This window comes from Macaca nemestrina, chromosome 6, assembly GCF_043159975.1.
Source record: "Macaca nemestrina isolate mMacNem1 chromosome 6, mMacNem.hap1, whole genome shotgun sequence".
NCBI classification, from domain to species: domain Eukaryota; kingdom Metazoa; phylum Chordata; class Mammalia; order Primates; family Cercopithecidae; genus Macaca; species Macaca nemestrina.
Genome location: NC_092130.1, coordinates 47,491,615 through 47,514,036, shown reverse-complemented (window position 1 = coordinate 47,514,036; position 22,422 = coordinate 47,491,615). Strand labels below are relative to the sequence as shown.

The 22,422-nt window shown below is 41.2% G+C and overlaps 1 protein-coding gene and 1 pseudogene across 3 annotated transcripts in view; one reads left to right on the top strand and one right to left on the bottom strand.

The window, feature by feature from the left end:
• Positions 1 to 22,422, bottom strand: part of LOC105467160 (ALF transcription elongation factor 4) — an 88,558-nt gene that overhangs the window by 53,233 nt on the left and 12,903 nt on the right. The window contains exons 2-6 of one of the 3 annotated variants that reach the window (XM_011716605.3): positions 10,795 to 10,886; positions 10,213 to 10,339; positions 7,622 to 8,416; positions 5,641 to 5,685; positions 545 to 631 (exon numbers count right to left, since the gene is read on the bottom strand). In XM_011716605.3, coding sequence (XP_011714907.1) covers positions 545 to 631; positions 5,641 to 5,685; positions 7,622 to 8,416; positions 10,213 to 10,335 — 1,050 coding nt within the window. In that variant the 5' untranslated portion in view covers positions 10,336 to 10,339; positions 10,795 to 10,886. The remainder of the gene's footprint in view (positions 1 to 544; positions 632 to 5,640; positions 5,686 to 7,621; positions 8,417 to 10,212; positions 10,340 to 10,794; positions 10,887 to 22,422) is intronic. The other 2 variants (XM_011716604.3, XM_011716607.3) reach the window with 2 other exon arrangements.
• Positions 19,672 to 19,903, top strand: LOC112424084 (V-type proton ATPase subunit e 1 pseudogene; annotated as a pseudogene).

Genomic DNA, 22,422 nt, shown 5'->3' with positions numbered 1-22,422 from the left:
AATCTTGTTCTGTTGCCCAGGTTGGAGTGCAGTGGTGCAATCACAGCTCACTGCAGCCTTGACCTCCCAGGTTCAAGTGATCCTCCCATCTCAGCCTCCCCAGTAATGGGGACCACAGGCATGGGCCACTATGCCAAGGTTTCGTTTTGTTTTTTCAATTTTTGGTAGAGACAGGGTCTTGCTATGTTGACCAGGGGGACGCAAACTCCTGGCCTCAAGAGAGTTTCTTGCCTCAGCCTTCCAAAGTGCTGGGATTACAGGCATGAGCCACTGTGTCCGGCTATATTAATGTCTTTTAAATCTCTCTCCCATATTGCCGTCAAAGCTTTCTTAAATACCTCTTGATCCAAGATGCTCTCAATTCTATTACCCTGCTAATTATCTTCATAACAGTTGTCACTATCTGAATTTATCTATTTATTTACTTATTTACTGTCTGTCTCCCACTAGAATGGGAATGGCAAGACAATTTTTAATCCATATGATTTTAGTCAAGCCATTTAGAGTTTTCTTACATTATGAAAGATACATTTTATTTACTTACCTTAGTTGGAAAAGGAAATTTGGAAGGTTCTGTTTTGCATGGTGTATGAATAGCCGTTAGAGGGGGAGGCCATGAATGCGTCATCTCCTGAAATGTAATTATTACAGTTTGTTTTCAACCAGGTCAAGGATAAAAATTATGCAGCTAAAAACCAGATTTGTATTTATAAATACTGGTTTCATGACAGCTCCTCCAAAATTCTACATACTTAGTCAATAAATATTAAGCACGATTGTGTGTAAGGCACTATGGTGTAGGTAGTAATAAGAAGATCAGTAAATACTCCCTGGCTTTGAGGAGTTTCCAATTCAAATTATGAAACCTGTGAATAGTTACAGAAATCAGCCTGTAATCAAATACAAGGGACATAATAAAACACTAAAAAGGAAGAGCTTGCTGTGATAGTGGGAGGAAGGGGACAATGATAAAGTAAACAGCTAACATTTACTGTGTACCTTGAATGGGCCAGACACTGTGCTAAGTGTTTTACATGTTTATTACTCATTTAGTACTCACAATGACATGATGAGGTTGATACCACTATCATCCTGTCTCTATTTAGGATGAAACTGAAGCACAATAGTTATTTATTCAAGGCCATACACTTAGTAAATAATGAACATTATATTTCATCCTCAAAAGTCTGGCTATAGAGTCTATATAATCATAGAAAAAAATTGTCAGGGGAAGAAATCAGAAGAGAAATTTCAAAAACACATGAGGAGGAAAACGGAAAAGCAAGACCCTAAGTTTGATTTCATTCAATGCCTTCTGCCTAATCTTAATGCCAAATATGTCTGGGTGAGGTCTGGTAAGATTACAATGTGTATGTTAGACAAGCCAAGAAGACAGAGGTATGAGAATAAGGAGAGAGTATATTATTTCTGGCATTTAGTTCAAAGTAAGTCATCAGGTAAATTAAGGAAACGCAACAAATTAATAGTGGTATAACACCTAGGAATTTATCGCATAGCAATATCCACACAGTTTTGTAAAGATACACATACAAGGGGCTCACACTTTAAAAACTGAAACAACCTAGGTAGTCAATGTGAAAGTTGTAAGAATCAAAATGGAGTCACTAATATTTATATATATATATATTAAAAAAAAAACAAAACAAAACACCCTGAGCTGCAAAAGACCATGAAGAAAGGTTTCTCATGCTTGTATGCCTGATAAACAAAAAAGTCTACAAAAACCACAACCTTGCACAAAGGTCATCAAAACCCTAAACCAAAAAAAGACTTCCATAAAGACACCTGTCCAGCTTGTCCGACCTCAGACTGGTGTCCTCCTTACTACTGATCTTTGTAGCCAAGGATAATTATTTCAAAAACAATTACGTAATCGTCTTCATTTTTTCCTTTAAAAACCTTTGTCTCTCTTTACCTCCTTAAATGTGCACATAGACTACTATGGCACGTGTACTCCCAATGCAATGCTCTATTCCCATCATCTTTTCTTTTAGAGAGTCTCTGTTATTTAGGTTGACACCAACACAGTACAGATTAAATAAATTACCAGACATCTACAAAACAGAACACCAAGTAGACATTAAAATGAGAAATTTAACCGTTGATATGTAATGATCTCCACAGTATTTTATTAACTGACAAAGATGAATCACAGTCTATGTCCTAGTTAATGTTTAGCTTTGGGCAACAGAATGACAGAAGGAAGAAGAGACAAAGGAACTTGATATTTTACTACTTGAACCTCTTAAAACAGCCACCTGCATATAAATGCTCTTTATCCCCTTAAAATGCTTTGTTTTTTAATAGAATTTCACTTCCTGAAATAATATTATACAATAGATTGCTTCCTACATCCAGCTCTAGAATATCAGCTCAAAGGCATAACATTATGACCACTATATTCCCAGTGGTTGACACAAAGTAGGTGCTCAATGAGCACGCCTTGAATAAATCATTTTTTCAATAAATATACATCACTTTTAGAGTAAATGTTTTTTAAGTTCATGATGGGGCTCCTAAAAATGATATGACTACAAATACAAAGAAAATATGAAGGGAACACACACCTGAAGTTCCTTGCATACTACAGACAGGAAAGGGAAAAGGAAACAAAAACTCATAAACTCAGCTTTTTAGAATTGGCATTTTATATCTCAAATAGCAAAACTCTCAATTGAAAATTTGATTTAATACTCCAAGTATCATCGAATCACTGAGCACCTATTAACTAAAGGCCAAGTGCCAAGCCCTTGTACATATAAAATATAGATGTCAATAACATTAAAGAGATCATTAAATGTAAGAAAATCTTTCAGGTACTAATAATTCTATGCACTGTTGAGGATTCAGAGGAAAATATTTATGCTCCCTTACACTTTTTATATACATGACAACTAAGAAATGTATGACATTCAAATGAAAGAGCTGTCACTGTGGTCTCATAATCTGATATGGGGGAAGAAGGATTTCATTGGGATTCCAGGAAAAAACAATCTATATATAACTGAAGAGGTAGGAGAAATACATTCCAACCTTACTTTATTTAAGGAGGTAAAAGAGCAAGAAAGTATGTGGCTTAGGGAAACCAGTTTGGCAAAAGTGGTCATTCAGTAATGAGATAGGTTAGGATTGGCCTGCGGATATTAAATTTGGATACTATTCTTTCTATAGTCTTAGAGAGCCACTGAAAATTTTTAAGGGAAAAATTAATTTATGAAGACTGAAGTAAAGGGCCTGAAGTAAAGAATCAGGTAGCAATGCAAAAGACATATGAGCAGGGAGATTCTGGAGGCAGAAAGGCTGAATGAGGACTCAGTGTTATAATTATTGAAGCTCCAGGTGGCAGAAATGGGAAGAAAGGAATGGATATTTAAAAAACAAAAATTTTAAAAGTCTACATCCAGTTTTGCAACTACATAGAATATGAGGAAGAAATTAGAGATATTTAGGATTCTACACTTACAAGCATGGGAAAGTGGTGTACTACTAATCCAAGGAAGTCTGATAAGTATGGCTTTAGACATGTTGAGTCTGAAGCAGCAAAGAGAAATAAATCCAAATGGAAACTCAGCTAAGAAGCAATTAAGAGACAAACCAAAACCCAAAGGAGGTCAATGCAGGAGAGAAAGACTAAACAGCTGTCAAACAGATAAAACCAAGAATGGTGGAAAAGGCAAGTCAAAGAGCAGAAAGAGCAGAGGCTACAAGAATGCACCTGCACTTAAGAGATAAGAGAAGGCACAAGGGTTCCAAAAAGGGCAAAAAAAGAGAGGCAAGAAAGGTGGAAGGCAAACAAAAACAATGAAGCATAAAAACAGTCAAGGAAAGAAGAATGTTTCCAGAAGGAAAAAATAAATAGCAGAAAGAATAAAAAAGAACTCAAATGATGCCTCTGGATGGAGGGAGAAAGATAATGACCATAGAGAAACGGGTTCTGCAAAATGGCAGAGGTAAAAGGGAGATTACAGTGGACTAAAGGAAGGAATGGGAAAGAAAAGAGTGGAAGCAACCAATGCAGGTAGTCTTTCAAAGGTGTTCACAGTGAATTTTAAGTATAGACACAAATTCAGGAGCTCACAAAAAAAAAAAAAAAAAAAAAAAAAAAAAAAAAAAACAAGAAAATACAAGTAATATGTGACTCACAGTTTTCTCCACTAAGCAAAAAGTAGTCATTGTCATTCACTAATTCACTGGACTTTCTCTTTTTCTAATAGAGTAATGTACTTTTTGGTCATGTGTCAATTTTAAACATGTTTCATTAAATATCCAAAATGTTGGCTGCGCGTGGTGGCTCATGCCTATAATCCAGCACTTTGGGAGGCCAAGGCAGGCAGATAGGAGTTCCAGACCAGCCTGGCCAACATGGTGAAACCTCATCTCTACAAAAAAAAAAAAAAAAAAGTAGCCAGGCTTGGTTGCGGGTGCCTATAATCCCAGCTACTCAGGAGGCAGAGGCAGGAGAATCACTTGAACCTGCGAGGTGGAAGTTACAGTGAGCCGAGATCATGCCATTGCACTCCAGCCTGGGTGACAGAGTAAAATTCCGGTTCAAAAAGAAAAAAATGTGTAAAACAGCCAGGTGCAGTGGTTCAGGCTATAATCCCAGCACATTGGGAGGTCGGGCGGGGGGGTGGGCGAGGGGGAGTAACTTGAGGTCAGAAATTCAAGACCAGCCTGGACAATGTGGTGAAACCCCATCTCTACTAAAAATACAAAAATTAGCTGGACGTGGTGGTGGGCGCCTGTAATCCCAGCTACTCAGGAAGCTGAGGCACAAGAATCACTTGAACCCAGGAGGCAGAGGTTACAGTGAGCCGAGATCATGCCACTGTACTCCAGACTGGGCAACAGAGTGAGACTCCATATCAAAAAAAAGAAAAAAAAAAACCAAAATGTGCAAAACTGGAAGAAAATCTATTATTGTAAGATTTGACCAGTATGTACAGATGAACAAAAGCAAAGTATTTTGATCATAATGGTTTGACTGATAACTACTGAGTTTTTTGCACTTCAAATTATTAACAGTTAAGCATGAAAAAGTACGGTTATAATTGGCTTGTTGATATTTTCCAGGCAAAGTAAGTGTTAAGATTAAAATCTGTTTTACTTAAAAGCAAAGAACGTGGCTGGGTGCAGTGACTCACACCTGTAATCCCAGCACTTTGGGAGGCCGAGGCAGGTGGATCACCTGAGGTCAGGAGTTCCAGGCCAGCCTGGCCAACATGGTGAAACCCCATCTCCGCAAAAATACAAAAATTAGCTGGGCATGATGGCGGGCGCCTGTAATCCCACCTACTCAGGAGGCTAAGGTGAAAGAATCGCTTGAATCTGGGAGGTGGAGGTTGCAGTGAGCTGAGATCGCACTATTTGCACTCCAGCCTGGGCGACAGAGTGAGACTCCATCTCAAAACAACAACAACAAAAAACACAAAGAACAAAACTAGCTCTTTGAAGGCAAATGGTAAACAAAGAAGATAGTAAATTATTTATGATGGACATAATCAAGTTACAAATATAAGCAAACTGTTGCTTCAGATCCTTTGTGAAATACAGAGGGTAAGAGGGTGGCAGAGCATAAAAAATTAAAGAGATTGAAAAGATTTTTTTTAAAAAACTTACTTTTAGGATTTCATCCACACAGCTCACATCACCAGAAGCTGATGCCTTGAGAGAAAAAGCAGCACACATTAGATTTTTATCAGTAAATTTTTAGTATTTGCTTCACAGACTTCAAAACATTATTAAAAGTATTTATGACCCCATTACTCTAAATCAGTACACTGTTTAGAATCTTTGGATTAATTTCCTTAAATACAAATTTTTCAAGCACCAGAAAATTTTAATCACCAAACTATACAAAGCTGGGGGAACTTTATAGTTTGCAAATGTTTTAAGTTTTTTATCCTATATTTCAGATTATAAATAATTTTTAGAATGTAATTTTTCAGGTGTGCAGCTTGTCCAAAAATTTAAGCTTATCTATATATAAAATCTATCATGATACTGAGATACATCATTGCACATAAACAAAGTTAACCCATTTATGCCAGAGGTTGCAAATTTTTTGTGTGAAGAATCAGACCTCGGCAATGACCTTGAGCAGTAGGATATAAGTAACTCCTACGAGCTTAGCATTCCAATAATGGAACACTAAGCATAAATGGGTTAAACAAGTATTACCGAAAGATTACTAGTCTGGAACATGGACATTTTACATAGTCTTTCTAAATCACAAAAAGCAAATTGCTTATTCTAAGGCACAAACAGGAATTAGAGAGCCGAACTTAAGTCAAACTCTAAAGATCATGTTGTTTAAAGAAATGACAAATTACCATTTTACTGTTCTCTTGACAGGAGTAATTAGATAACAAATGCCACTCAAAGTGAGTTTCCCAAGGCTACTGGAAAGACGTTTTAAACGTTTGCAAAACAGCATTTTACATTACCTGGATTCTTCCTTCCACCCTTTTGAGCTAAGAGTTGTAATTTTTTGGCTACTGACATTGTTTTCCAAACTTTTTTTAATTGCACAAACTACATGAAAAGATAAAATTTGGGGTTGGGTGCGGTGGTTCACGCCTGTAATTCCAGCACTTTGGGAGGCCAAGGCAGGCGGATCATGTGAGGTCAGGAGTTCAAGACCAGCCTGACCAACATGGTGAAATGCCATCTCTACTAAAAATACAAAATTAGCCGGCCATGGTGGCACATGCCTGTAATCCCAGCTATTCGGGAGGCTGAGGCAGGAGAATTGCTTGAACCCGGGAGGTAGAGGTTGCAGTGAGCCGAGATTGTGCCATCGCACTCCAGCCTGGGCAACAACAGTGAAACTCCATCTCAAAAAAAAAAAAAAAAGAGAGAGAGAGAGAGAGACAAAATTTGGGCCAGGCATGATGGTCATGTCTATAACCTCAACACTTCGGAAGGCCAAGATGAGAGGATCACTTGAAGCCAGGAGTTCCAGACCAGCCTGGGCAACATGATGAGATACCCATCTTGAAAAAAAAGATATAATTTCAGCTATTTCACAATGAAATGTTCCAAAAGGCTTTGGTAAGCAATTCAATTTAAATTTCAAACCATCACTATGAACCTGGAACAGCTGTCTCCATCCTTTAAGTACAACCAGAGAAAATGATCATAGCATTCAAAGTATACAATATTACCATTTCCACAGACCCGAAAGTCCCATTTATCATAACCATACACCATGACCTGCATCTCATTCATTAGTATCAATGTAAGCATAGAAAAGTTAATTTTGTTTTTAAACAACAAAGGTATATTGTTCTATAAAATCAAAATGCAGAAATCGAAGGTATCAATTGGTCATTCTTTTATTCTATAACTGACTTGTCATCTTAATATTTGAAAACTGTGAATGACATTTTCTCCATTTCCCAAGAGGACAAGTCAAAAGATCTACGGATCCACTTAGGAGTAACTCACAAGTCTGTCTTTACATTTTTTTTTCATCTTTCAACTTTTACATTCCTTACTATTAAGGCAAAGAAGCAGTGTTCAAGTTCAATCATAGTTTCATGATCAGTCAATTGCTTCACATAGTCACAATGTTAAAAGCTCTAAATGTGTGACTTACATCCAGTGGTTGGGAAGGTATTTTCAGCTTGGTGAGATGTGCTTTGCTGCTGGGCTTCAGCTCAGTCATGCTGTTGCCGTGAGATTGGCTGCTGTAGTGCTCAGAGGACAGCTTTGGTTCCATGGACTCTTGTCCGTCCATGGGCCGCACATAGGCAGTGGGTTTCTGTAACATTGAATTGGACTTTGACATCAATGAGGGTGGGAAAGATTGATTTGAGTGCTGCCCACTTGAAAAAGGTACACGGGAAGGAGAATCCCAGTTTGCATCAGGGTCCCGAGGTGATTTGGAGCGTTGATGTTCCTTGCTATGGTGATCATTCCCATGAGACCTGGAATGACTAGAGCTTAATGAAGAAACAGCCTGGGGTTTTCCAGGGCTGGAAGAACGTGATTTGGAGTGTTCTGATCCATGCTGGCCTTTTTTCCGGCTGCTGCTCCCACTACTGTTATATGACTCACGGTCATGCCTCTGACCACTACTGTTAGTGCCACTACTGCTACCTGCACTGGTCCGCTGGCTACTATGTCCACTCTGTAAGCCTGAAGACCGCTTCTGAGACTGAGAAGTGCTGGGTGCGGGTCCTACTGGAGTCCATTTGCTACTCTGATGAGAGCCTCCATGTCTCTGTTCAAAGAAATTTGGGTTAGATTTTTCATCTGCTGATGGTGGTACTGTAGGCTTGGGAATTGCAACAAGCTTTGGTATAGATCTGTCTCCTATGAAATCCTTCATTTCATCGTAGTTTCCAAGCATACTCTGAATACGACTTGATAACTTATCTTCTTTGCTAGTCTACAAAAAATAAAAATAAAATTATACAATGAGCATAATCAGAAATAAAATATGCTTCTGAACTAATTTTCCAAACTTCGAATGGAAAGGGGCTTTTCAAAGGAAGGCTTTACCTCATATCTTAACATTAATACCTTGAAGCATACTCCAAATATATCATTCTGTAGTGAAAAAAAAAATCATTGAAAAGTGCCTAAAAATAACCATACTAAAATATAATCCGAGCGCAGTGGCACGTGCCTGTACTTTCAGCTACCCTGTGCAGCTGAGGCAGGAGGATTGCTCGATTCCAAGATTTTGAGGCTCCAGTGCACTATGACTTCACCTGTGAACAGCAACTGCACTCCAGCATAGGTAACATAGCAAGACTCTTGTCTTTTAAATTCACAAAGTATTTTGAAGGGCCAGGTGCAGTGGCTCATACCTGTAATCCCAGCACTTTTGGAGGCTGAGGCGGACAGATCACCTAATGTCAGGAGTTCCAGACCAGCCTGGCCAACATGGTAAAAACCCATTTCTAGCAAAAATACGTAAGTTAGCCAGGCGTGGCTGGACATGGTGGCTCACACCTGTAATACCAGCACTTTGGGAGGCCAAGGTGGGCAGATCACCTGAGTTCAGGAGTTGAAGACCAGCCTGGCCAACATGGTGAAACCCTGTTTCTACTAAAAATACAAAAATTAGCTAGGCGTGATGGCAGATGCCTGTCATCCTAGCTACTCAGGAGGCTGAGGCAGGAGAATTGCTTGAACCCAGGAAGTGAAGGTTGCAGTGAGCCAAGATTGTGTCATTGCACTCCAGTAAGACTCCACCTCCAAAAAAAAAAATTAGCCGGGCAAGGTGGTGCATGCCTGCAATCCCAGCTACTCAGGAGGCTGAGGCAGAAGAATCACTTGAACCCAGAAGTCAGCGGTGGCAACGAGCCGAGATCATGACATGGCACTCCAGCCTGGACGAAAGACCGAGACTGTGTCTCAAAAAAAAAAAGTCTTTTGAAGAACAGTAAAGTAATCTGCCTTTATAAAATTACGTTCCACGGGCCAGCAGATTAGCTAACGCTTATATTTTGGCAGTTTATGAAAAGATTATATTCCTTATAATTCAATGTTATAATTACAAGCAGAAACAAAAATTTAATGAACAAGTGATACCCAAATAATTGTCTCTAACAATAGAAAAATCAGACTGATACTGAAGACACATTTATTCAAACATACTAATAATCTCCGAAACTTTGTAAACTAAGTAGCAAATGGCAGTGAAGAGTAACAAAAGCATCTACGAAATATTCATTTTTTATTGATATCATACTTAAAGAACACCCAGGAAAAATCAAACAATGCAAATTGAGTCACAAAATTCCAATTTAATTCAAGGCTCAGAACAGTGAAGTACCCGCCCATAGTTAGTAGCACAACTAGGAAAATAGAGATAAATGTGTGAGCCAACTCAGAACACATTTTTAAGAACACAAGACAGCAACAGGAGGTGGGTTGGAAGATGACTTTTAGGGTGCTAGTAACGTTCTATTTCTTGATCTGAGTTGTATGAAGCTGTCGATGCTGTGAAAACTCTTCAAGCCATAACACCTATTTTGTGTATTTTTCTGTAAGCATAACATACTCCAAAGAAAAGTTTATCCCCAAAAAAGTATGTTCTATGTAAAGGACAGGAAAAAAAATGTTAAGTGGTATTCACAGTAATTCTTTTCTAATATAAACATTCAAATATGAAATATTTTAAAAGCAAAAATGTCATGCTAATGGGAAAAAAACATTCACAGAAGGGCAACTTACAACTTTGTATGGCTCTGCAAAGAGAGGAGAGCTAGGTGGGAAGGCGTCTTCACCCTGCTGAATTTCCTGATTCCGCCTTTCCCGTTCTTTCATACGCAGCACATTCCGGTCTTCACGGTTCATGTTGCTATGAAAAGAAACACAGTCTTTGTATCACAAAAATAAAAGGAAAAATTAAATATTCTGTACAGATTTTGTCAGTTTAACACTTCAATCACAGATTCCCTTTTGACCTCCAAGTAAAAACAGGCATTAGTGCTGAAGCTGGGTTTTGGTAACAGTTTTATCAACATATACCAATAGTGTCTTCCACAACTATTCCAAGGAAACATTAGCCCTGAATATTAGAACCCACCCCAACAAAACACCTAACTTTATCAATGTTTGAAGTACTCTGTTATCTAAAAGCAAAAACTTGTACATTCAGAGGGAAAGTAGTATTTGAACACAAATTCTCAATATTTCCTTTTGGGCCTTCCTCTTCGGAAATCTGCCTATTCTTTGCCCTTAGAAGAATATAACCCACTCCCAACTACCACCCTTCCCCCCAGGGTCCAGTTCTTTTCTCTACTTTGCATCTACCTTATCTTGATTTCTTTTTGTCCCAAACACAGCTTCCTTGGTGTCCATCCTTATGGTAGTTTGACCTCAGCTTTGCTGTTGCTCTAGATTCCCTAAAAAACGACATTTCTGCTCTAAATATATTAATATTTCAATTAACACCTCAATAAATGGCAAATCCCAGGTTTTCAATAAATGGCAAAACTCAGGTTTGATTCCAAGTTAATCAAAAATTAACTTGGGTTAGTAACAGTAACTAAAATTGCATTGAAAAAGGAAGTCTTTGGAGTGGGGAAAAAAATGGAAGTCCGATCTCTATAATCATGACAGTTTGTCTTATTTTCACTAGAGCAAACCAAAAGAAATACAGCCGATTTATAGCAGCAAGGATTTTGGTTAAATAGACAATGGTAATAAAGGCTGTCAAACTCTGGCACTAGGGATTACCAGGGAATCTGCAACTCTTCCCTGGAGACATATTGAATAATCAGACCTGGTTTTGTTTGTTTTTTTTTTTAAAAAAAGTCCCACCGGAGCCCAGAAGGAAACAATCAGGTTATATGTGTGGAGCATTTCTGGCCTATAATTCATAAATCTAATCAGAAAATTAAAGTTCATCAGAAACTGTAATTATAAAATTAGAATTAGTAACAAAACCAGTATTATACTCTTTTTTTTTTTTGGAACACAGTCTTGCTCTATTATCCAGGCTGGAGTACGGTGGTGTGATCTCTCAGCTCACCACAACCTATGTCTCCCGGGTTCAAGCGATTTTCCTACCTCATTCTCCTAATTTTTTTATTTTTAGTAGAGACAGGATTTTACCATGTTGGCCAGGCTGGCCTGAACTCCTGACCGCAAGCGATCCTCCCGCCTTGGCCTCCCAAAGTGCTGGGATTATAGGCATGAGAGCCACCAAGCCTGCCTCAATACTGTACTTTTGAGGCCTTTAATCAGTGGTTAGAATTAGTGAAAGCAAACATTTAAAATTAAAACTTCCTGATTTGCATACTAAGTGTCATGCAATAAAAGCAATTTAATGTTTAGAAAAAAAAAAAAGAAGGGACCCCAGGTGGGAGGATCACTTGACCTGCCTAGCCAACATGACAAAACCACTAAAAATAAAAAAATTAGCCAGGTGTGGTGGCACACGCCTGTAATCTCAGCTTCTTGGGAGGCTCAGGCAGGAGAATCACTTGAACCTGGGAGGCAGAAGTTACAGTGAGCCATGATTGTGCCACCCCTGGACTCCAGCCTGGGAGACAGAACAAGACTCTGTCTCCCAAAAAAAAAAAAAATGTTCTAAGTGTTTCAGATATGTTTTCAAATTGTTTTGTATGTTTACAATTTTCTAATAAGCTTAAACAGGATTTCTTTGGTTTCGTTAGTACTTAGCACTCTACAGAACCACAAAAAGTATTTCAATCTTTCTTTAAAAAATACCACAAAACTTAAATATTCATAAAACAAAACCAAAGAACATATTATACTCCATCACATTTGAACCAAGTAATAGTTTTATATCACTAACAACCATGCTTCAAATAGGCCTCTTGGGTTATGGTTCTGCCAACATACCTGAGAGACTAAGGAGTATGTTAACTACCAATTTCCTTAAATTTTAATCCTGAAAAATCTGAAAACTTCTTTTTTTTTTTTTTTTTTTGAGACGAAGTCTCGCTCTTGTCCCCCAGGCTGGAGTGCAATGGCACGATCTCAGCTCACTGCAACCTCCACCTCCCGGATTCAAGCAATTCTCCTGCCTCAGCCTCCTGAGTAGCTGGGATTACAGGTGTCTGCCACCATGCCCGGCTAATTTTTGTATTTTTAGTAGAGATGGGGTTTCACCGAGTTGGCCAAACTCCTGGTCTCAAATTCCTGACCTCAGGTGATCCGCCCGCCTTGGCCTCTCAAAGTGCTGGGATTACAGGCGTGAGCCTGAAAACTTCTTTAAAGTATGGTTTAAGGCTAGGAGCAGTAGCTCACAACTGTAATCCCAGCACTTTGAGAGGCCAAGGTGGGCGGATCACTGGAGGTAAGGAGTTCAAGACCAGCCTGGCCAACACAGTGAAACCCCATCTCTACTACAAAATACAAAAAAAGTAGCCTGCCAAGGTAGCAGGTGCCTGTAATCCCAGCTACGCAGGAGGCTGAGACAGGAGAATTGCTTGAACCTGGGAGGCGGAGGCTGCAGTGAGTCAAGATTGTGCCACTGGACTCCAGCCTGGGTGACAACAGCAAGACTCCATCTCAAAAAAATAAAAACAAAAAATAAAGTATGATTTAATTTTATAGATTGAGCAGCACTAAAATCATCATTCAGGAAATATTTCTATATCTCTTGTAAAAATAGGTGATTCCCATAATAAAATTATTTCTGTAATTCAACACCAAAGAAACTGTTTTTTTTTTTAACTGGCTACCAGGAAGCTAAGAACTAAATTAACTCACTGTAATAATTAGGTCGGGTGCCGTGGCTCACTACTGTAATCTCAGCACTTTGGGAGGCTGAGGCAGGCGGATCACCTGAGGTCAAGAATTCAAGATCAGCCTGGCCAACATGGTGAAACCCCATCTCTACCAAAAATACAAAAATTAGCCAGGCGTGGTGGCAGGTGCCTATAATCCCAGCTACTCGGGAGGCTGAGGCAGGAGAATCACTTGAACCCGGGAGGCAGAGGTTGCAGTGAGCCAAGATCGCACCAGTGCACTCCAGCCTGGGCGACAGAGCAAGACTCCACCTCAAATTTAAAAAAAAAGTAAGCAATCAACTCTTCAGAAAATACCAGCTGGGTGTCCTCTATCTCCTACCTAGAGATAATGTCAGACCCCATAGGTTGAGTGAGGGTTCAGTCCCTAAGGCTGCCCCCCACTGTTGATGTCAATCCCAAGTCCCAGGTTGTTTTACCTGTGCTTCTGACCAACTGGCTAAAAATCGGGATTCTGCAATCCCTTCCTTTGGTTTTAATAATTTGTTAGAGAAGCTCACAGAATGAATGGAAACCTGGTCACTGGACTCTTACAAACGTTATTTTAAAGGATATAAATAAACAGTAAAATAAAGAGTTACAGAGGTGAGATGTACAATGTTGTAGGAGCTTCAACTCCCTTGGAGAATGGTGTGCCACCCTCTCAGCACATTAACATGTTCTAGCTTACCTTTCTGGAAGCCTCCTAAACTCAGTCCTTTTGACCTTTTTTTTTTTTTTTTCCAAGACGGGAGTTTCGCTCTTGTTGCCCAGGCTGGAGTGCAATGGCACCATCAGGGCTCACCGCAACCTTCACCTCCTGGGTTCAAGTGATTCTCCTGCCTCAACCTCCTGAGTAGCTCGGATTACAGGCATGTGCCACCATGCTAGACTAATTTTGTATTTTAAGTAGAGACGGGGTTTCTACATGTTGGTCAGGCTAGTCTCAAACTCCCAACTTCAGGTGATCCACCCACCTCAGCCTCCCAAAGTGCTGGGATTACAGGTGTGAGCCACTGCACCCGGCCCATGTCAAATAGTATTAATCCTGCCACTTGACAAAACACCATTTATCACCTGGGTACAGTAGCTCATGCCTGTAATCCCAGCACTCTGGGAGGCCGAGGCATGAGGATCCCTTGAGCTCAGGAGTTCAAGACCACCTTGGGCCACATGATGAGACCCAGTCTCTACAAGGCTACTGAGATGGGAAAGGGGTCCTTCAAGTACACCTGGGTCTTGGATAAACTGAAAGCTAAGTGTGAGGGTGGTGGTACTGAAGATAGTTCCCTGTGGGAACTTGAGGCCAGAAAGTATTAGGTAACTAGTTGATGCCCCAAGACAAAGACATTTAAAAAAAACATGATCACAGGCACATCTCAGGCTGACTATGCTACCCTGATTGTTGCAGCTGGTGAATTTGAAGCTGGCATCTCCTTCTGACTTACACACTGGATGTGAAACAACTAGTTGTTGGAGTTAACAAAATGGATTCCACTTAGCCACCCTACAGACAGAAGAGATACAAGGAAATGGTTAAGGAAGTCAGCACCTACAATAACAAAGTTGGCTACAACCCCAACACAGTAGCATTTGTGCCAATTTCTGGTTGGAACGATGGCAACATGCTGGGGCCAAGTGCTAACATGCCTTGGTTCAAGGGATGGAAAGTCACCTATAAAGATGGCAATGTTAGTGTAAACACTCTACTTGACGCTCTGGATTGCCTCCTACTACCAACTTGTCCAACTGACAAGCCCTTGTGTCTGTCTCTCCAAAGACCGCTCTGCAAGCGGTCACCTTGGCTCCAGTCAATGTTACAACTAAAGCCAAATCTGTTGCAATATACCATGAAGCTTTGAGTGAAGTTTTTCCTGGGAACCATGGGGGCTTCAACGTCAAAAACATATCTGTCAAAAATGTTCATCATGGCCATGTTGCTGGTGACAGGAAAAATGACCCACCAATGGAAGCAGCTGGCTTCACTGCTCAGGTGATTAACCTGAACCACCCAATCTAAATCAGTGCTGGCTATGCTCCTGTAATGGACTGCCACACGGCTCACACTGCCTGCAAGTTTCCTGAGCTGAAGGGAAAGACTGATTGCCATTGTGGTAAGCTGAAAGATGGCCCTAAATTCTTGAAATCTGGTAATACTCCCGCGTCTTTGATATGGTTCCTGTCAAGCCCATGTGTGTTGAGAGCTTCTGACTATCCTCCTCTGGGTTGTTTTGTTGTTCATAATGCAAGAGAGCCAGTTGCTGTGGGTGTCATCAAAACAGAGGATAAGGCCAGGCAAAGTGGTTCATGCCTATAATCCCAGCACTTTGGGAAGCTGTGGCAGGAGAATCACTTGAGCTCAGGAGTTTGAGACCAGCCTGGGCAACATGGTAAAACCCCATCTCTACCAAAAATACAAAAAATTAGCTGGGTGTGGTGGCATGCATCTGTGGTCCCAGCTACTCAGGAAACGGAGGTCTGAGGAATGCTTGAGCCTGAGAGGTGGAAGTTCAAATAAGTCAAGATAGCACCACTGCACTCCAGCCTAGGTGACAGAGTGAGACTCTCAAAAAATTTAAAAATGGCCAGGTGCCGTGGCTCACGCCTGTAATCCCAGTACTTTGGGAGGCTGAGGCAGGCAGATAACCTGAGGTCAGGAGTTCGAGACCAGCCTGGTCAACAGAGTGAGACCCCATCTCTACTAAAAATACAAAAATTAGCCAGGTGTGGTGGCAGGTGCCTGTAATCCCAGCTACTTGAGAGGCTGAGGCAGGAGAATCACTTGAACACAGGAGATGGAGGTTGCAGTGAGCCGTAACCATGCCATTGCATTCCAGCCTGGGCAACAAGAGTAAAACTCCGTCTCGAAAAAAATTTTTTTTTAATTAAAAAAAAAAAAACAGTGGACAAGAAGGCTCCTGGACCTGGCAATATCATCGAGTCTGCCCAGAAAGCTCAGAAGACTAAATGAATATCATCCCTAATACCTGCCACCCCAGTCTCAATCAATGGTAGAAGAACAGTCTCAGAACTGTTTGTTTTGATTGGCCATTTAAGTTTAACAGTAAGAGACTGGTTAATGATAACAGTGCATGGTAAAACCTTCAGAAGGAAAATATGACTGTTTTGTGATCCACTTTGAGTTTTTTTCACATGGCAGTTTTAAATTACTAGTTTTTAAATTAGTACTGTTTAATGGAAGCAACAGGACCAAGAATCCATCTCAGAATTTTGAGACCCATGAAACAAAGTTTAATGAGAGGCTGGTTCCAAGGTAGTCAGTTATCTCAACTGATTGTTCACAGTCAAGTTATAGACTGAACTCCTTGTTCTAGTCTTTGACCCCTTCTCACTATCACAGTTGACTGCCTAGTTTTAAAAATAGACAAACAAGGCCGGCACTGTGGCTCATGCCTGTAAACCCAGCACTCGGAAGGCCGAGGCGGGAGGATCACCTTAGATCAGGAGTTCGAGACCAGCTTGGCCAACATGGTGAAACCCCATCTCTACTAAAAATACAAAAATTAGCTGGGCATGGTGGCGTGCATCTGTAATCCCAGCTACTTGGGAGGCTGAGACAGGAGAATTGCTTGAACCTAGGAGGTGGAGGAAGGTTGCAGTGAGCCGAGATTGCACCACTGCACTATACTCCAGCCTGGGCGACAGAGCAAGACTCTATCTCAAAATAAAATAAAATGAAATAAAATAAAAATAAAAATAAACAGGCTGGGCACGGTGGCTCACGCCTGTAATCCTAGCACTTTGGGAGGCTGAGGCGGGCAGATCACCTAAGGTCAGGAGTTCGCGACTAGCCTGACCAACGTGGAAAAACCCCATCTCTACTAAAAATACAAAATTAGCCAGGCATGGTGGCACATGCCTGTAATCCCAGCTACTCGGGAGGCTGAGGCAGGAGAATCACTTGAACCCAGGAGGCGGAGGTTGCGGTGAGCCAAGTTGCGCCATTGCACTGCAGCCTGGGCAACAAGAGCAAAACTCCGTCTCAAAAAAAGAATAAACAAGTAAAGTTTAATGAGAAAAAAACCCACAATATCACTCCACACCCATTAGGATGGCTATGATAAAAACAAAATCACAAAACAACACATGTTGGTGAGGATGTAGACAAATTGGAACCTTTGTGCACTGCTGGTGGGAATGTGCAATGGTGCAGCTGCTATGGACTGGCAGTTCCTCAAAAGCTTTAACAAATAATTACCGTAGGATCCAGCAATTTTACTCCTAGGAATATATCCAAAGGAACTGAAAGCAGAGACTCAAACAGATCCATGTACACCAATGTTCACAGTGGCATCATTCACAATAGCCAAAAGATGGAAACAACCCAAATATCCATCAACAGATGGTGATCCATCAACACAGAGAAGCAAAATGTGGTATATATATACAATGGAATACTGTTTAGCCATAAGGAATGAAATTCTGATACATGCTACAACATAGATGAACCTTGAAAACATTATGCTATGTGAAATAAGTTAGACACAAAAGGACACATATTGTATGATTCTACTTAATATGAGGCACTTGGAATAGACAAATTCATAGAGACAGAAAATAGAATAGAGGTGGGGAGGTTCTGTTTGGGATGATGAAAAAGTTCTGGAAACAGTGTTGATGATTGTACAATACTGTGAATGTACTTAATGCCACTGAATTGTATATGTAAAATTATTAAAATAGTACACTTTATGTTATATATATTTTGCCACAATAAAAAAATTAGTACACCGTAAAAATAAAAATTTAAATGCGTATTCCTATGAATTACATTCATTCTATAATTTTTTTTTTAAACACATACATTAGTTATAAAACATTTTAGGTCAGGCGTGGTGGCGTGCTCCTGTAGTCCCAGCTACTTGGGAGGTGGAGGCACAAGAATTGCTTGAACCGGGAGGCAGAGGTTGCAGTGAGCCAAGATCACACCACTGCGCTTTGTGACGACAGAATAAGACTCTGTCTCAAATAAATAAATAAGTATATAAAACACTTCGTGACTTTTTACAATTTTAATTTTAAAAAATTTAAAACAGCCGAGCGTTGTGGCTCACACCCGTAATCCCAGCACTTGAGGAGGCTGAGGCAGTGGATCACTTGAAGTCACACATTCGAGACCAGCCTGGCCAACATGGCCAAACCCCATCTCTACTAAAACTACAAAAATTAGCCAGGTGTGGTGACATGCACCTGTAGTCCCAGCTACTCGGGAGGCTGAGGCAAGAGAATCATTTGAATCTGGGAGGCGAAAGTTGCAGTGAGCCAAGATTGTGCCACTCCACTTTAGCCTGCACAACAGAGTGAGATTCTGTCCCCCCCCCCAAAAAAAGAAAAGAAAACAGTTTAGTGTAAAATGTGTACTCTAACTTTCCCCATTCAAGTGGAGGTCAGAATTTGTTACAATTTTTTTTTTCACTTAGTGTCTTAGAATAACTATCCTACTGAAAAACGGAGCCATTCAGTTATAAGATTATTGAGTGATTTAAACTCCGAAAGTCAAAATGAGGTTTAAGCTAAGATTTCAATTATTTTCAAATCCAGTATATTACAACTGCTATTAAACTGTAACTTTACCACAATGCACTATGTTAAAGCACAAAGCCTCAACAGTACGTAATCCCTCTTGGCCTCATTTGGTAGGATTTCTCTACCCATGAGACAGTCTGAAGAGGTCCCTTCCTACAAGTCAGGGAAACAAAGGTTGTACACTTAGAGATCAAAGCCAATAACAAAACATCAGGTCCCAAGACAATATTTAGCACAGAAGGACCTTTGCCCCAAAGTTAGTCATGAGACTTCTACAGCCTTCAGGTTTAAAATAATGTAGTGAAAAACATGAAAGCAAAGATAACAATTCCACACATATTTGCTTCCTTCATCACATCCTTATGTATTATCTGAATTTCTCATTGTATTTCATAAATCACTCTCAATTGGACCCTCAAAGTTTCCCAGAAATTGTGCTTTTTTTTTTTTTTTTTTTTTTTTTTTGAGATGGAGTCTTGCTCTGTCGCCAGGCTGGAGTGCAGTGGCACGATCTCGGCTCACTGCAACCTCCACCTCCTGTGTTCAAGCAATTCCTGTGTCTCAGCCTCCCGAGTAGCTAGGACTACAGGCGCATGCCACCATGCCCGGCTAATCTTTTGTACTTTAATAGAGACAGGGTTTCATCATGTTGGCCAAGATGGTCTCAATCTCCTGACCTCATGATCTGCCCGCCTCGGCCTCCCAAAGTGAAACTGTACTATTTTTCTCTGATGAATGCTTTTTCCCATTCCTCACAAGTATTTCATGAAGTTCTATGACTCCCCACAATCCTAATTTCCATTCACAAATAACCTTGTCTTAATGGACAAAGATTAAAAAACAGAATACTAAAAATCAGAGAGAGGCAGCTCCAGCAGCAAACATGGTGTATCATGGCCTCACAGAGATGAGCATGTCCTGGGGCTTTGTTGGCTTCTTTGTGCCCTGGTTCATCCCTAAGGGGCCTAACTGGGGAGTTATCATCACCATGATGGTGACCTGTTCAGTTTGCTGCTCTCTTTTGGCTGACTGCAATTCTGGCCCAGTGCAACCCTCTCTATGCAACATGCTTGAAAGATGAAACCACCTGGTATCTGAAGCAACATTGGCCTTGAGGAAGAAGACATGTTCTACAGTGTTCAGTGATTGAAATCAAGAAAGTGAATCCCTTTTTGGATGCAAAATTACCTCCAAATGCAGGCCACCTTCTTTGACTCTGCCTATTTAGGGCATCAGCTGCCTTAAATGTTCATAACACATTTGAATTTTCTTTCTCACAATGCAGTATTTTTTTCCTTCACCTGATTTACACTTTGATGAATTATGTGTGTACTTAACCTAAACTATGCTGATTCCACACAATGTTTATGGACTCCTGTAAGTCAGAAGATGCTCTCTTCTGAGAAATGTATTAATCTATCCCTTGGAATTTATAGATTTGAAGATGGCTCTTGCCTTATCAAAACATGGGAATCAGGCCGGGCGCGGTGGCTCAAGCCTGTAATCCCAGCACTTTGGGAGGCCGAGACAGGTGGATCACGAGGTCAGGAGATCGAGACCATCCTGGCTAACCCGGTGAAACCCCGTCTCTACTAAAGAAATACAAAAAACTAGCCGGGCGAGGTGGCGGGCGCCTGTAGTCCCAGCTACTCGGGAGGCTGAGGCAGGAGAATGGCGTGAACCCGGGAGGCAGAGCTTGCAGTGAGCTGAGATCCGGCCACTGCACTCCAGCCTGGGCGACAAAGCAAGACTCCATCTCAAAAAAAAAAAAAAAAAAAAAACAAAAACATGGGAATCAGTGAAGGGTCTAAAAACTGCTATTAGGCAAACAAGACTCCAGTGGGGCAGTCGGTAGGAAGGCATATTGAGAGGGAAGATCTGTCCCAACAAAACTACACCACATTATATTTTCAGGATGAAAATCTTATCTCTGCCATCTTTTGTCTTTTTTTTTTTTTTGAGATGGGTCTTGCCATGTTGCCCAGGCTTGTTTCAAACTCCTTGGCTCAAGCAATCCTCCTGCCACAGCCTTCAGAGTAGCTCAGACTACAGGCATGAGCCATCATACCTGGCTCTCTGCCATCTTTTGGAATTAATTATTTTTCTGCTTTAAGACACGATGGGCCAGGCCCAGTGGCTCACACCTGCAATCTCAGCACTTTGGGAGGCCAATGTGGAAGGACCACTTGAGCCCAGGAGTTCCAGACCAGCCTGGGAAACAAAGTGAGACCTCATCTCTTAAAAAATGTAAAAGTTAGGCCGGGCACGGTGGCTCAAGCCTATAATCCCAGCACTTCGGGAGGCTGAGGCAGGCAGATCATGAGGTCAGGAGATCGAGACCATCCTGGCTAACACGGTGAAACCTGGTCTCTACTAAAAGCATACACACACACAAAAATTAGCCAGGCGTGATGGCGGGTGCCTGTAGTCCCGGCTACTCTGGAGGCTGAGGTGGGAGAATGGCATGAACCCGGGAGGCGGAGCTTGCAGTGAGCAGAGATGGCGCCACTGCCCTAGAGCGAGACTCCGTCTCAAAAAAAGTAAAAATTAGCCAGGCAAGGTGGTGCATGCCTGTAGTCCTAGCTACTTGGAGACTGAAGCAGAAGGACCACTTGAGCCCAGGAGTTTGAGGCTGCAGTGAGCTATGTTTGTGCCACTGCACTCCAGCTCGGCCAACAACAGAGCAAGACCTGGTCTCAAAAATAAATAAATGAAAATAAAAAGCGGCCGGGCAAGGTGGCTCACGCCTGTAATCCCAGTACTCTGGGAAGCCGAGGCGGGTGGATCACGAGGTCAGGAGTTCGAGACCAGCCCGGCCAACATAGTGAAATCCCATCTCAACTAAAAATACAAAAAATTAGCTGGGCCTGGCCGGGTGCGATGTTCACACCTGTAATCCCAGCACTTTGGGAGGCCGAGGCAGACGGATCACCTGAGGTTGGGAGTTCCAGACCAGCTTGACCAACATGTCTCTACTAAAAATACAAAATTAGCCGGGAATGGTGGCACATGCCTGTAATCCCAGCTACTCGGGAGGCTGAGGCAGGAGAATCGCTTGAACCCGGGAGGTAGAGGTTGCAGTGAGTGGAGATTGTGCCACTGCACTCCAGCCTGGGCAACAAGAGTGAAACTCCGTCTCAATAAATAAACAAACAAACAAACAAGCCAGGCATGGTGGTGGGTGCCTGTAATCCTAGCTACTCGGGAGGCTGAGGTAGGAGAATCGCTTGAATCCAGGAGGCAGAGGTTGCAGTGAGCCAAGATCGCCCCACTGCTCTCCAGCCCAGGCGACAGTGCGAGACTCCATGTCAAAATTAAAATAAAACTAAAAAACAATGGAAGAAAAATATTTTTATCAATCAACCATCAGCTTTCAAACTATCAGCGTCTACATCTATTCTCCTCCCTCCCAGTGACAAAGGAAAAAAACTCAAATCTTCCTAACAAAGAACAATTATCCTCATTTTGCTGTCTTCTAGACCTTTAGTAGTCGCGACTTTTTCTCAAATAACTTCAACTTCTCCATCTCTAATGAATCCTTCGAATCCTTTCCATCAGCATTCAAACATATTCTTTAAAAAAGATTTTAAGAAGGCCAGGATGGTGGCTCATGTCTGCTGTAATCCCAGCACTT